Raw genomic sequence first — 15,329 nt, forward strand, 5'->3', positions numbered from 1 at the left:
AGCGTCTGGTACACCCCTGCGGCACGGCACCCCTCCTGCCGGGCGGTGTCTCTCTCGGGCCCTGTCCCCTCCCCCGAACTAGGGACTTGCTGAAGGGACAGACCGTGTTGTTCATGTGTGTTTATTCCAAGGCGTGGCACAGAGAGTGCGGTCCATGAACATGTATGGACTGAATGAGTGGCATGGAGAAATGTCGATAATGTAGGTTTATAAATTCTATTCCAAATTTGATGACAGAAATAGCTCTGGAATTGAGGTGTGAACTTAACAGGTGATTTAACTTCTCTGGATCCTGATCGCACCACCTTTGAAGGAAGTGAATGGGGCTGAATGATCCTGAAAACAGCCTCACCCCCCCCCCCACACACACACACACACACACTCTGTGAGTCTTAGATTGAGGAGTCCAGAGTTTAAGGGGACTATTTAGCTTTCGGCATGCCGTGAGGGTTTTCATAGTTTCACTGGTAAGAATTCTATAAGCCATACTTTTTTTTTTTTTTCCATCGTATCCTCTAGATTCTTTCGAATTTGTGGCGGGTGATCAAAATGAAATGAGAGCGAAGTTGCAAAAAGAAAATCTATGGGCAGGATTCTCACAAAGTCTCCCTCTCACCAAATCCACATTGGAACACCCTCCCCCCCCCCAAAAAAAATGATAAGAAAGGGAAGGGCTGGAAAGAAAAGGACAGTAAAAAGGGGAAGAGCTGGCACCTACTTTGAATAAATGCAGGGCTCATCATTGAGATGTCATAATTAACTTCCCACTGATTCTTAAAAAATAACAACTAGAGCCCTGCTCATTTAAAATCACTAACTATCCCAACTCTGATTGTTTTGTTTTGAGGTACAATCTCAAAAACTGATCAGTCGCGAACATTTTTAGGTTTGATATTTTTCAGGATGCAAAGGAACTGACAAAACGCTTGCCTTCCAATTTTCCATCAAAAATTAAGGCTGAGACCAATATCTGAGGCCAAAGAATTTTGAAGAAAGCTGCTGGCAACTCCCTCTAAAAGGTTATCAAAGAAGTGCCAACCCGCCCCCTCCGCTGTGTTTTCTGTGGCCTGGAGTCTGGCTGCAAGGACGGGGCTGCGCCCCTCCACGGGCTGTACCTCCGCTCCCCAGAGAAGAGCCCGTGGGGCCGGCACTCCAAGCCTGATTGCAAAATGCCTCGTCCTTGTGTTTGTAAAATAAACCAACCACACACAGCACCACATCTGATTGGTTTTCCATCAGCACTTCCAAAAGCAATCTTTTGCTGGGCAGAGAAGCAACTCTCACCCCAAAGAACGTTTTCGGGAAGTTAGAAGGTTAAACCCTTCCCCAGTATTTTAGAGGACAAAAGTCAAATTAGACAAATCTCAGATTCCAGGAGGGTCTTTTTTTTTTCCACCTCACAGAACTAGACCAAAACAAAGCTTTAAAAAATACTACTTTTTAAAATGACAGTGAATCTTGTGCTCTAGTTCATTTGTATACAGAATTTTTTAAATGTGGGTATTTGACCAAAACTGTGTACACCCTCTACACTTGGCATTGCTTACTTTTCACACTGAAGTTAGGTCTCTATGATCTGTCCCTTCTTGCCACTTCCCAGGGCCGTCCCAGGCTGACGTTCCCACATTCTCGGGACCTTGAACTCCCATCCAGCCCTACTGGTCCACTCTCTCTGCCCCTTTCCTACTCTGCATATCAGTAAGTCAGGCAACTTGTATAAATCTGATGGTGAAAGCAAATGTGGAAATAAACACCTACCAAAGGAGGACACGCAAAGCCTCTTGATCAGAGGTTGCTAGAGCCAGGCCGTCAGCCCCCGTCACTCGCATTTGGCGGACTCAAAGCAGGCGGTGGGAAGGCTTCCGGTTTGCCCTGACCGGAGGCTGCAGGCGTGTGGGTGAGCTAACTAGAAGCCGGGGTCATCTGTGTTGCAGCAGAGTGCATATTTGGCTTTCTCTGGTTGGTCGTAAGTCAGTTGCACGGATCAAGATTAGGGAATATTTTTGTATTTTGTATAATCCGCCCTGGCCGGTTTGGCTCAGCGTTTAGAGCGTCGGCCTGCGGTCCAGAGAGACCTGGGTTCGGTTCCCGCTAAGGGCATGTACCTCAGTTGCAGTTTGTCCCCGGCCTGGTTGGGTGGTGCGGGTGGCAGCCACTCGATGTGTCCCTTCACGTCGATGTTTCTCTCTCTCTCTCCCTCCCACTCTATCTGAACAAAAAATGGAAAAATGTCCTCGAGTGAGGATTAAAAAAAAAAGATTAGGGAAGCTGTCAGTTATTAACTAAGGTCTGGCCATTTGGGGCCGATTGTTACAGAAGTTATTGTTTAGTTTCTTGGATTGTTACTAGAGATAGCAGTCTGACTTCCTGCAATTCTGACTTACAGCATGCTGGCTTCCTGAGCTATTCACAGTTGATAGGGTTGGTTTCCTAAACAGGTTGCAGGCTGTGGGTCAGAATTTGTTCTTTATACAGTTGACCCTTGAACAGTACAGGAGTTAGGAGAGCTGACTCCTGTGCAGTAGAAAATCCACATCCAACTTTTGACTCTACTAAACTACTAATGGCCTACTGCTGACCCAAAGTCTACTGAGAACATACCCAGTCAATTGACACATATTTTATATATTATATGTATTCAGTACTGTAGACTCACAATAAAGTGAGCTAGAGAAAAGAAAATGTTATTAATAAAACAAATTAAGGAAAATACACTTACAGTACTGTATGTATTTATTGAAAAAAATTCATGTATAAGTAGACATGCAATTCAACCCTGTGCTTTCAGGGGTCACCTGTATAGGATACTCTCTTAAGAAGTCAGTCCCCCATAAAGAAGAAATGCAATTGGTAACTGATTCCAGAAATAGATTTTTCTCCCAAACTCTCTTAAGCCTCTACTTTTGCAGCTTCTCCCTCTTATTTTAGGGTAAAAACAAAACAAAACAAAACAAAACAAAAAAACACACACATCTATTAAAGAGATAAATTTGCCCATTACTATGAGAAAAGTAATTTTAACTGGTCATTCAGAAGGCCTGCCTTCTAACTGCAAAGGTAAATATCTAAACTCTTTGCTGAAAGTCCCTCCTTCTTTCCTTCCTCTCGCACATTTGCTGCTCTGGGCTTGAGATTCTGACAGCACAGGGCATGAGGGAGTCCACAGGCAGAGGCAAACCTTTGGGACTGTGTGCACACGCAGGTCTCTGCAGGATAACCTAGAACTGTCTGTATCCGCCAGAAGTAAACCCATCGCTCCTGCCACCGCTAATACATTTCATCTTAGGCAAGTCTAAGAGGAGGGAAAAGTAAGCACTGACCATGTGTACATTTTCCTCAGTCCTTTTGTCCTGGATAAACATTCTTTCTTTCTTTATTACTCAAATGTTACAATTTTAACCCTCTAATTATCTTTTTGTCCTATTTAGATCCTCTGAGCTTAGTATCTTCTTTTGATATGAAAAGAAAAAAAACTATAACCCCTAACTTGGGGAAGAGGAATGTTCGGCTCGGGGGAGGCAGGGGAGGCAGTCCGAGTGGCATCCATACCGGCAGGTGTTCCGTGCAGTTGAAACTGTCTGTGAGGAGCAACAGGCCAAAGGCTTCAGTAACGTACTTGGTCACCATCCTCCTCTTCTTGTCCAAGAGCCTTTTCCTGATATGTTCTCGTAACTTGGGGATTTCTGGGATTCACAGGCAGCACAAACAATTTTATAAGACCAGAGTTCATGATAAACAGAATCCATCAGAAGGAACAGGTCTGGATGGCAGTCTGCATGGACTACCACTGAGGTCCTATGTGGGCAGGGTGCCCACTAAACCAGCCTTTCTGAGGACCTTCTTCCTGAGTCTAGGACCAACAATAATGAATGGTAAACTGGCAATGGTGACTGTTAGGTTTTGTAGCGGTATGGAACAATCTATGTAGAAAAGTGCAAGCTGGTTTTAAAAAATTGGTACTTGCCTCTGGATGAGTACTTACCTGGATAATGAAGCCAAAAATGCTCACATTCTAGAGTCTCAGCCCTTCAGTCCCCCTAGATGTTTCTATCTATATCGAACGACCTTAATATCAAAATAGTTTATACTTGCTGTAAAAAGGGATAAGACCCTCTGATGGGTGGGATTCCAGATTAGAAACTTACCTTGGCCCTAGCCCTTTGTTAGTCAGAAGATAACAGATGTCACTCTTGTATTTTCTCCCTTATTCCTTTAAGTGGAAGTTTCCCTATACGATTCTATGCATGTGCCATGCTGATTATTTCTTTTACATCCTTGTTCAAGCAGGTCCCCCATTTCTGGGAACATTTCACGCCTCTGCGCCTTGGCTCACCCGTGTCTTGTGAAATGCATTGTAATCTCAGGTCGAAGGCAAGCTCAGATCTGCTCACTGGTCTTCACTGAAAAGTCCAGTCACACATTCTCCAGGTTCTCTGGACTTTTATTGTGCTAACAGCACTACTGAACTAAGCCTTGTTTTTACTTTGAGTTTTGTACATGGCTTAGTGATAGCTCCTCGCCTAGATTTTAAGTTGTATGAAGAAAGGGGCCATGTTTTCTACTCCCAGCCCCACACACAGACTAAGCACACAATAGATACTCTGGCAATTTTTATAATGCCAATAGCTGGGCGTGTGAAGAATCTCAAGCCAAATACTAACCCGATGACTGACCGTTACCGACTTGTGGTAAGATCTGGAGGAGGGAGGAATTGTGGTCTCAGGCATCACCACAATGCAGAGGAAAACAAACAAACCTCACCGTGTTCTAACAGGTACAGAAAGTGCGGCAAGCTGGGAGCATGGCCCAGGACGGTCTAGGGCAGGAAATTCAGTGCCAAGCTTAACCTTGAGAATTTCAGTGACTGAGAGTTCTTTCAATTACCAGTTTCCTCTTCGGTGAGGAGAGCCTGCTGCCAGTACTCCTGGGCGCTGACCGTGTACACCAGATGTGAGGCTTCCAGAACCTTGGAGTCGGCCGGCAGTTTTCTCTGAAGTGAGAGAGGCACAGAAAGGGCGGCATAACTCCACCACGGCACAGGGCACACGCCCGGCCGAGGAGAGCCTGCCGCGAACTCCAGCTCCCTCGCTTTCGGTTCTACGAGAGCCCCACAAAGAACAGACACTATTCTGTATGTCAGACGTTCCCATGTGTCCACACCTCACAAGCTGGGAAGTTGTTCAGAAATTGCTGCACAGAAACTATTGTCTTGGGGGTTAAAATGATCATTCTAAATGGAAATGATAGGGAAAAGAGTTCAAAAGCAGACTTGGATGTTCAGAGCGGGGAAAGTACCAGGATCCTTTTTGGAAAAAGAGCCACAACCCTGGAAAAGGCAGCGATGTGTTAGAGGCAGCTTGTACCAGCTCTGGGAGGCAACTGGATGCAGCTCTTCCCAACTCTGCCTTCAGTGACATCACACTGGTAGGTTACAATGGGCAATAGTGGGCCCTGGCCAGTTTGGCTCAGCGGTTAAAGCATCGGCCTGTGGTCCAGAGAGACTCAAGTTCGGTTCCCGCTAATGGCATGTGCCTCGATTGCAGTTTGTCCCCGGCCCTGGTTGGTCGTGGGGGTGGCAGCCACTTGATGTGTCCCTTTCACGTCGATGTTTCTCTCTCTCTCTCCCTCCCACTCTATCTGAACAAAAAAATGGAAAAATGTCCTCGGGTGAGGATTAAAAAAAAAAAAAAAGGGCAACAGTGGGAGTATTTACACAATGGGAATCAGCAAGTGCTACAAACCAGGCCTGTTTTTTTTAATAGAGTTGATTGTTAAACATTTATCAGCAAACACAATACAACACTGGGAAGAGGTTCTATAAAAGTGCAAGTTTCTGAACTGGTTGGTTAGTGATTAATCATACACATTTAAATATGAAAATGTTTAAGCAAATGATGGCTTTAAACATCAAGAAATTAAGAATCAGGTGAGAATAATTTTTTCTGATTAGTAAAACATCACAGAGAAGTCATACTACAATTATGCATAAATATTGTTCCATAATCTTTCACTCATCTCACTTAAAAGAGAAAAAACATAAAGAATGTGTGAATGCCTGGCTGGTGTGGCTCAGTGGTTGAGCATCGACCCATGCACCAAGAGGTCACCGGTTCAATTCCCAGTCAGGGCACATGCCCAGGTTGTGGGCCAGATCCCCAGAGGGGGCCATGCAGGAGGGGGCCAGTCAATGTTCTCTCTCGTCAATGTTTCTACCTCTCTCTCCCTCTCCCTTCCTCTCTCTCTAAAATCAATAAAGGAAAAATATTTTTTTTAAAAAGAGTGTGTGAATGCATGGTTATTTCAGGGTGGCAGAAAACAGTGGAGCATTGTCAATCCTTTTGATGCAAAGATATAAAAGAGCTGAGTAAGTAGGGCCCTGGCAGAGGGGAGAGTCCACATCTCTGGAAATGTTGGAAGCCCACGTAGTCAAGGTTGAACTAGACATGCAGGTAGCCTTCCAGGAGCCCCACACACTTGAGTAGTAGTTGTGTGAGAGTAAAGGAGAGACACACACAGGAGAAATATAGGGTTTTTTTTTACAGGTGTACTAAAGCAAAGGTAACATGCTATATAATAACCAGCTGTCTCTTATAGTCATCCAGACCTGTGACTCTGACCTCCCTAATATCTCTTGAATGTATCTTCTCTACTCTATTCCTATATTGACTGCCTAGTTCAGACTCTTAACTAACCCTCACAAATGGTGTCTACATCCAATCTTCACTCAATCCTCCCCTCAACCTTCCATTCTCCATACTACTGAGAGAACAGTCTTTCTAAAATGTATAGTAAAGTTGAAACTTCAAGAACATAGATTTGAACTGTGCAAGTCCAGTTATACGTGGATTTTTTTTTTCAGTTGACCTCAATTCAAACCCACATCTTTCAAGGGTCATCTCCTCTCTTTAGGAATCTGTGTATGCAAAGGGTCAACTATAGTTTTATGCCTATTATTTGACTCCACAGGAGGTCAGTACCCCCTCCCACATGTTCAAGAGCAACTGTATTTCCAAACTGAGATCTATAAATGTACTCTCCGGGGTCTGTAATTTTTCTTACAATACTTTTTCTTAATTTTAATTTTTTATAATTAAAAAATAAGCATGGCCATCTATATGAATGGTTACTTTACAGTCTACCTCTTCCTCATATTTTCTATAATTAAAATTAAATTTGCTCCAAATGAAAGCATGCAGTACAGGTAAAGATTTCACAATAATTCAAACTGAAATAAAGTGTTTGGAGAATTACGGTATCACCTAGCCATCAGAAGTATAGGTGTGAAGACCTCAAGCGAACCTGTACTGTGATAGTCAGAACCATAGTCGCCCTACAGGCTGATGTATTGTTGCCTACACCCTATCGTGCATACACACCAATTTGCCACACTGATGAGCAATAAATGGAGCTGTGAATTGTGTATTGAAGCATTTTATGTTTCTATTTCCAGAAACAATATAATTAGGTATTCATAAAATACATATTGTTAATGCCACAAAAATGATTAAAGAGAATAAGAACAGCTTTACTGAGTTATTGTCTCATCAAAACCAGCATTCAAGAATTGCTTAGTAGAAGACATTGGCTTACGTATGCGGTCTGATTATTCTGAATTAGAAACAAATGCTTTGAAATTTTCAATTCCACATCGTACTTCAGACATTTTCTGCATGGATGTAATTGAAGTTGAAATACAGAAAGCAATTAAATATCAAAATGGACCTAAAGCCAGATGTTTTTACTATTAAACCCAGCACTGAAGATTTAGTTTCAGCAAAACCATATCATCGATCACATTATACTAACTCCAATATACCACATAGGTTGTTTTGTTTACAGTTTATCTGAAAATTGGTTTTATAGTTGTATAAGACTATGAAAGTAGGGAGTTTTATGTTTGTACTTATTTCAGTGACAGACAATAAAAATAATTTAAGAAAACACTAAGAGTCCCACGAAACAACTACTCAAGCTTGAAAAATACAGCTCAGACTTTATCTCCCTGCAAGTACCCTTTGCTTAAAAAACATGGTTTTTTCAATCATGTTCTTTCTTCATCTCAAATGCTCTTTCTCCTACTTCTTCATCTTACTAAAGATACTGGTTTTTTTAATTCTGCTCAAGAGCATCGACCAATGCACCAGGAGGTCACCAGTTCGATTCTCAATCAGGGCACATGCCCAGGTTGTGGCATCTATCCCCGGGAGGGACGGGGGTGTGTGTGTGCAAGAGGCGGCCAGTTGATGGTCTCTCTCATCGATGTTTCTATCTCTCTCTCCTCCCCCTTCCTATCTCTCTAAAATCAATAAAGAAAAAATATTTTTTAAAAGAATTCTGCTCAAGAGGCTGAGTGTTTCCCTGAACCTCTACCCAACACCACTGCCCAGCCTGCCGATGTGATTTGCGTATTCTCCTTCTGTATTTCCACATCACACTATGCATTACTCCAGCCAAACTCACCCAAACTACGGTGATCTTTAATTTTACCTGCACATATTTCTCAGCAGAACTTTTTTTTTTTTTATCCTCACCCGAGGACATTTTTCAATTTTTTGTTCCAATAGAGTGGGAGGGGGAGAGAGAGAGAGAAACATCGACGTGAAAGGGACACATCGAGTGGTTGCCACCCGCACAACTGCAACCGAGGTACATGCCCTTAGCAGGAACCGAACCTGGGTCTCTCTGGACTGCAGGCCAACACAACCCCCTTAGTGATTACACTACCCCCTTAGTGGTTACACTAAGCCAACCCGGCCAGGGCTCAGCAGACCATTTGCTTATTCAATTCTTCCAACAAGCATAGGAGGTAGATATTGTTATTTCCCATTTTATAAATGAAAAAAAAAAAATGGAGGCTCAGAGAAGAACAGTAATTTGCCTAAGGTCACAAAGTTATTAATCAATAGGACTAAGTCCAAATCGTCTACTCCAAAACTTTCATCTTTTCTACTACCCAAGACCAAACAGACATTTGTTTCTCAAAATCTGAGTGGTTAAAAAGCAGACAAATACACAGAGAAGTCTGTTAACTCACCTTTAGTTTTTCCTTGAGAATTCTATTTCTTTGTAGTTTTATCATTTCATTTCTTTCTAAAACAGCCTCTCGCTGACTTTGAATAGCTTGCTAGATTGTGAAGGAAAATAAAAGCATGGCAAAGAGTACACAATTATCAAGAGTGGTGAAGGGTAAGATGCACATGTTATTGACAGGTCTTCATTTGGCCCAGACAAATGTGCATGTATTCAAATGATCAATTTTATATAATAATGTAATAATTATTTTATTTATAAAATTATTAATTTTAATTATTAGGTAATATGTAATTATAATGATTAATTATATAATATTAAACATTAAAAGTATTATTTAAAAATAACTAGTCCGGCCTGGCCAGTGTGGCTCAGTGGTTGAGCATCGACCCATGCACCAAGAGGTCGCCGGTTTGATTCCTGGTCAAGGCACATGCCCAGGTTGTGGGCCTGCAGGAGGCGGCCAATTGATCTTCTCTCTCATGGATGTTTCTCTCTCTCTCTCTCTCTCTCTCTCTCCTCCTTCCTCTCTCTCTGAAATCAATAAAGAATAAAATATTTAAAAATAAATAAATAAATAACTAGTCCATGCAGTCCAAACTCATCAAGATGTTTACATTAAACATGTGCTGGGGGGGGGGGGGGCGCAATATCAATGATATGTTAGTAGGGCTTTAAAGATTAGAGATAAAAATAACTAGTCCATACTTACATTTCCCACTTTTCTTTCCCTGAAATGAAATTAGAAAATTGCAACAATTACTTAACTCATTGTGTGTCACGGGGTCTTTTGACCTTCCCTGAAAGCCGCAGATACTGTCGTGACTTTGAGCCTTTACATAAGCTCTTTCTTCTGCCCTACCTCCAGTGTCCATTGGAAAAAATGTCTTTATTTCTCAATGTTTTATCATCAGTGGCATTTTCTGTGACCTCACCCCCTGACCTAGACAAAATACAGTCCTTTCCCTCTCTCTCCCTCCCTCTCTCTCATCCCCCCTTTCTTCTCCCTCCTCCCTCTCTCTCTGGGTTCCCATAACACTTTGCTTGTCCCGCTCCTCTGAACGTTAACCCTCTTTTACGACAGTGACCATAGTGACAAAGCAATATGGCAGTCCCCACCACTGTGTTCAATAAACATTTAACAAATTCGATCGCCTTAGGTTTAGTTTTAGAGTTGGCATTGGAAAAGGAAAGCTTTAGATATTATTCTGTGTCAGGGGTTGAAGTGGATGGAATCTTAAAGCTGAAATTAAATTAAAAAAGTAAAGCTGAAATTCCAACCTAGACCATGAGAACAAGAAGCTAAGGGGAGAAGCCTTAACCTATGTCTTCCCTGAGGAAACGTTCTCTGCTTAGTAAATTCCCGGAGACCCCAGATTTACCTTTCAGTGGGTGGGGTGGGGTGATGGAAGCAGTGACCGTTAAAGAAGCTCTTGTTAGAGCAGAGAAGCATCAGCAATGCGATATCCCTTGGCCATAAGCCGTGTGCCCAGCACAGCCCAGTTTATACCTGCCTTATACCTGCTGACCCTTTGTAATGGTTAGTGACACCCCCTTTCACTTTCAAAGTACCCCAGTGTGGAAGATGGAATAGTCCTCCTTGTTGGGGGCTGGGATGCAGAGATCTACATGGAAATCAACATAAATTAATATCTATTAAGCTCTAAAATGTTTATCTTTCATTGTTTCCTTTTTCGTGTTGTTAGAATATAACTCTGTAAGAATGCTTTTACTTTCGGCCAAAGTTCTAAAACTTCGAGAACTTTGTTCCAAACAGGTCTAAACTCTCAGAAGTAGACAAATCTGAAAACACAGTCTGACACTTCAAGGCTGCACTGTGCCAGAGAATATTCTAGAAAGTGCCTACTAGCTGTGGGAGCATCTCCATTTACCATGTCTGGCAGGACCATCACACCGAACAGCTCCAGGAGGAGCTGCTTGCCTCGCATCCACGTGAGCGGCACCCCTGGAGCTATGTAGAGAATAACCCATTGGGTGTTCTGCAGCTACTCTGGAAGAGGGGCCACATGGTTCAGATTCCTGAGCCAGTCCACTTCAGGGTCCTGCAGTTCCAGGAAGTCGCCAAGACTCCTCTTTCCTCCCCAACAGTCCCAACACGCACAGTGCCTACCGCATCCGGAAGTTGTTCTGTAGTCAGGAGCCACGGAGGAAAGCCCCACATCCCTGCAAGCCCAACGTGGTACCTTAGATATTCCTGCAAATGGAGCTTGTCAGTCTTGGTGACCACCAGGGCAACATCCTTGCAGAAACCCCGTTGGCAGGCTCGGATGCTCTCATTCAGAAGGTCTTCATGGGCTCTCCCTCCAGAAACTCTTTCAATGTCACTGATCACCCAGATCACGGAGCATTTATCGATGGTCTGTGGAGCAAGACCACAATATGGTTAGCGACATAAATGGTGTCTCAGTTGTAGGGCTCATGATTCCTTAATATACCATTTATGTCCTCCATGCTCTGCCCCGTCTCTCTCTCTCTCTCTATCCCACCTCTCACAACTCCCACCACACTCTCTATGCTCCAGCCACACTGAGCTTCCTTCAGTTTCTCAGATGTAACTTGCTCTAATCATCCCGCAGGGCCTTTGCACTTGCCACAACATCTGCTTGACCTCTACTTGCCCTTTGAGACTCTGCTAAGGGCTCCCTAAGGATGGGTTGGCCACCTCTCCTCTGTATCCTACAGTACCTGGACTTCTCTGCCACAGTATTTCTCAGACAGAGTTGTGCAGAGCTGGCTCTCTGCACCCTCCCATCCAGACTGTGAGGTGCCTGATGGAAAGAGGCTGCACCATTCAGCTTGGAATCCACCCCACCTCAAGTGTGCAGCCATGGTGGAAGCTTCCTAGTTATTTGTAGCATTAGTGATCAACCAAATCAAGAAGTCGGACCTCAAGTACCAGATTCTTCACTAGCTTGCTTTGCCATAGTTGTCCTCTTGGGGAAATTATTATTTTTCCAAGACGAGTTCTGGCCATGAATGTACCCCAAAACTATCATCACAGGGCATCATTTTGACTTTTGACTGTCGCTGCATATTCAGCACACTGCCATCATGTGGCAGCAGGGGCCGGGAACCATACGATTCAAGTGGCAAACGTCAATGAACATGAAATTAAAACTTTTGATTGACAGCACAAATATTGCTTTCTGAAATAAGCAATTTTGATGTAAAAGTAATCACATGTTGCCTTGTGACATTTCTCTTACTGTATTGTTTCACCTGTCTTATCTCTCCCTATCAATGAAAAGCTGGTCCAACTCAAGAACGAAGTTTATTTGTGGTTCCTCAGAACAGTTCTTTGCACATGAAGGTGTGACAAGTTTGTGACCTGCTAATGAAATCAATTTAGCTTTATACCAGTGGTTCTGTACTGGTTTTATACTCTCAGGATCATTTGGTGATGTCTGGAGACATTTTTAATTGTTATGACTGATGTGGGGGAGGCTAGAGGCCAGGAACGCTGCTAAACATCCTACCAATGCCCAGATCAGTCCCCACAACAGAGAATTTTGAGCCCAAAACGGCAAAAGTGTCGAGGCTGATAAAACTTGATCTAGAATAGTGGGTTTCAAACTTGGTGTTTTTTAAAGCAGTGGAGCCTTTTCCAAATAAAATCTTATGAAGGATTCCAACTGGGGGTGGAGGGTTTGGAGCCCCAACCTGCTTAGAGCCCCCCACCCTCTGTCCATGAATCTCTTGGTTTCGTGGATCATTGTTTTAAAATCATCAATCTCTAGAGTCAGACAAACTTTACTCTTTTGTAGAGAAGATAATAGGCCCTGAGAGGCAAAGGACCAGCATAAGGACACCCACTCGTAGGTCTGAAGCTCCATCCTGTGTGGATGAACACACATCTAGACAGAAAAAAATAAAAGAGTTGCTCCCTCCCACTCCCCAAATTATAATCAACTTTGGGAAGCTTCAGGATCTTCAGGCAGGTTGTGGAAGATCCTAGGATGTCAGGCTGCAAGCTCTTCAAGGCAAGTCCTTCGTTCACCTTTGTATTGTGAAAATTAATAACAAAATAACAAAAATGCATTTAAAGTGGAGTCCAGAGGGTAGAAGAGAGAATTCTTACACACATGTCACTCAACACACACTACTGACCTCAACAGGAAATGACATACCCTGCATCTCTAACAGGAAGTCACACCATTTTACTACCTTTGCAGGAGGAAGAAAAGATTCCTTTTTGCCCAGTAACAGCCCAGCCAATGGGAGGCTGCCATAACTCAGCTAATGGAAAGTCACTATACTTTGAGCTTTCTGTTTCCTCCCATGGACTCTTTGCTAACAACAGCCCCTTCCAAGTCCATAAAAGAGCATTCATCTCCTGTTTCTCTGGACTTCTGCACTGTTCACCATTAGACGGAATACCTTGAAATGCAATTCTTTAATGTTCCTGAATCAACCCATTTTGCTGGAAAAATATCTGGCTGTCTCTTTATTAAAGGTCAACAGCATTCCCCATGGTCCTGGTAAACTACAGGTGCTTAATAAATGTTTATTAACATGAGAAGAGGATGGCAATCATAAAGGTGGCAGTGATTGAATTTCATACCCTCCACAATGCCCCTAACTGCCAGGAAAGTTCAAGTTGAAGAAAACACCAAAAAGCTTGTCCATAAGACAAGAGTGACTGGACTTAGGAGTGGGTGGGATGGCACCCCTGCCCCCCCCATCTCCCTCTCTCCTCAAGTTGAGAATGGGCCTCCAAGAGGTCAGGTGACATGCCTAAAGTCTCAGGACTTCTAGGTGGCAGAACAGGGAGGTCTGGATTCATAATTGTTTTAGTTTAGGGAAGGCCAAACTGGCAGCCGGAGAGATGGGGCAGGGGTGTTGGCTCTGTTCTCCCTGGAAAGAAGGAAGTCTTTAGTAACTTGTGAGAGGAGATCGAAAAACCACAAGAATGCAGGAGAGCCAGGGCCAAGCAGAGCACGCTGGGAACCATCCCTTCACTTCAGCCTGACCTCCTCAGAGCGGGTGTTCTGAGCCAGATCTGCTGGCTCCTCTATTCTGAGTGGCCTTTGATAAGCTGCCCAGTGTATCTGAACCGGCGGCAACCATGGCTCCATCCAGTGAGAGAGGTTGGCAGCCTCCCCTAGGCCGTCGCTCCCTGGGCCTGGCCTGGAACGAGCCAAGGCTGGCAATTCCACTCCACGAGCTGAGACCCTGCAGAAACAAGGGCTCTCCTGGCCAGCCCTGAGCCGACCGACAGGAGGAAGGGACTGCCTTCGTCTTAAAGACGAGTTAGGGGACATCCTGATCGATAAAGCCTCAGCTGGGAAGGTAGGAGCCTGATCTCGGGTTCAAATTCTGCCACTCAGTAGCTGTGTGGTCTTGGGCAAATGACTTCCCTTCTCAGAGTCTTCCTGTCTTCCTCTGTAAAATGAGGGCAGAAGCTGATTATCCGGAAGCTGTCATCCTGATCCTATCATCCTGATCTTGACTGGAAACCAGTCACAAAGCTCACCTGGCCCACAGGCCTGCAGCTGCTGCACGAATCGTGACTCTGTGATGGGGGTCCTCCCTCCCAGTCCCCTTCTAGCTCCGTCCTGTGTCCCGTGTTCCCACTCCCTGTTCCTGAGCTCCTTCATTCCTCAAGACGTCTCAGTCCCTCCTAGCCTTTGCGCTTCCCCAGGAAGTGTGGCATTAAAACTCATCCCCATTTCCAGGCTTGTCTTCTGGGCCTCTCTCTACACCCCCACACCCCCTTCCCTCCCTCCAGCCACCCAGGAAGACCCTTCCTTCCCCCAACAGCCAGCTCCCTCAGCCCACTGGCTCTCTGGCCAGAGCTCAGCGGGCCCGTTTCCAGCTGCCCTCTCTGCCTGGGGAGGCGAAGCTTCGGAGTCTCTCCGAATCCTCACCGCCTCCAAAGTGGACTAGGAGACTCCCAAGGACAAGGGCTTTGTCTCTGTCCATCCAGAATCTACTGTGCAATTGAGTAGATGCTCTGTGGGTGTTTGTTGAAGAAATAAGAGTTTTTATTGGAGGTAATTTCCACTTCCGAGTGCTCACAGCACCTGTCCCTCTGTTACATCACTTTCCGCCACAAATTTAGTCATCTGCTCGTTTCCTCTGTCCTGCTGGACTCTGGGCCCTTTGTGAGAAGGCTCTACTTCTCTCTCTTTAAAAAAATTTTTTTTCTTTAGTGATATTAGGGGGAGAGGAAGAGACAGAAACATCGACGAGAGAGAACATCGATTGGTCACCTCCTGCATGCCCCCCACTGGGGATTTGGCCTACACCCTGGGCATGTGCCCTGACTGGGAATTGGA

General features: G+C 44.3%; 1 protein-coding gene across 1 annotated transcript in view; it reads right to left on the reverse strand.

The window, feature by feature from the left end:
• The window catches only part of NUGGC (nuclear GTPase, germinal center associated), a 51,524-nt gene that overhangs the window by 17,113 nt on the left and 19,082 nt on the right, over positions 1-15,329 (reverse strand). The window contains exons 8-12 of the mRNA XM_036282250.1: positions 11,235-11,410; positions 9,743-9,761; positions 9,035-9,124; positions 4,885-4,990; positions 3,550-3,683 (exon numbers count right to left, since the gene is read on the reverse strand). Coding sequence (XP_036138143.1) covers positions 3,550-3,683; positions 4,885-4,990; positions 9,035-9,124; positions 9,743-9,761; positions 11,235-11,410 — 525 coding nt within the window. The remainder of the gene's footprint in view (positions 1-3,549; positions 3,684-4,884; positions 4,991-9,034; positions 9,125-9,742; positions 9,762-11,234; positions 11,411-15,329) is intronic.

Source organism: Molossus molossus, unplaced genomic scaffold (assembly GCF_014108415.1).
Source record: "Molossus molossus isolate mMolMol1 unplaced genomic scaffold, mMolMol1.p scaffold_m16_p_4, whole genome shotgun sequence".
NCBI classification, from domain to species: domain Eukaryota; kingdom Metazoa; phylum Chordata; class Mammalia; order Chiroptera; family Molossidae; genus Molossus; species Molossus molossus.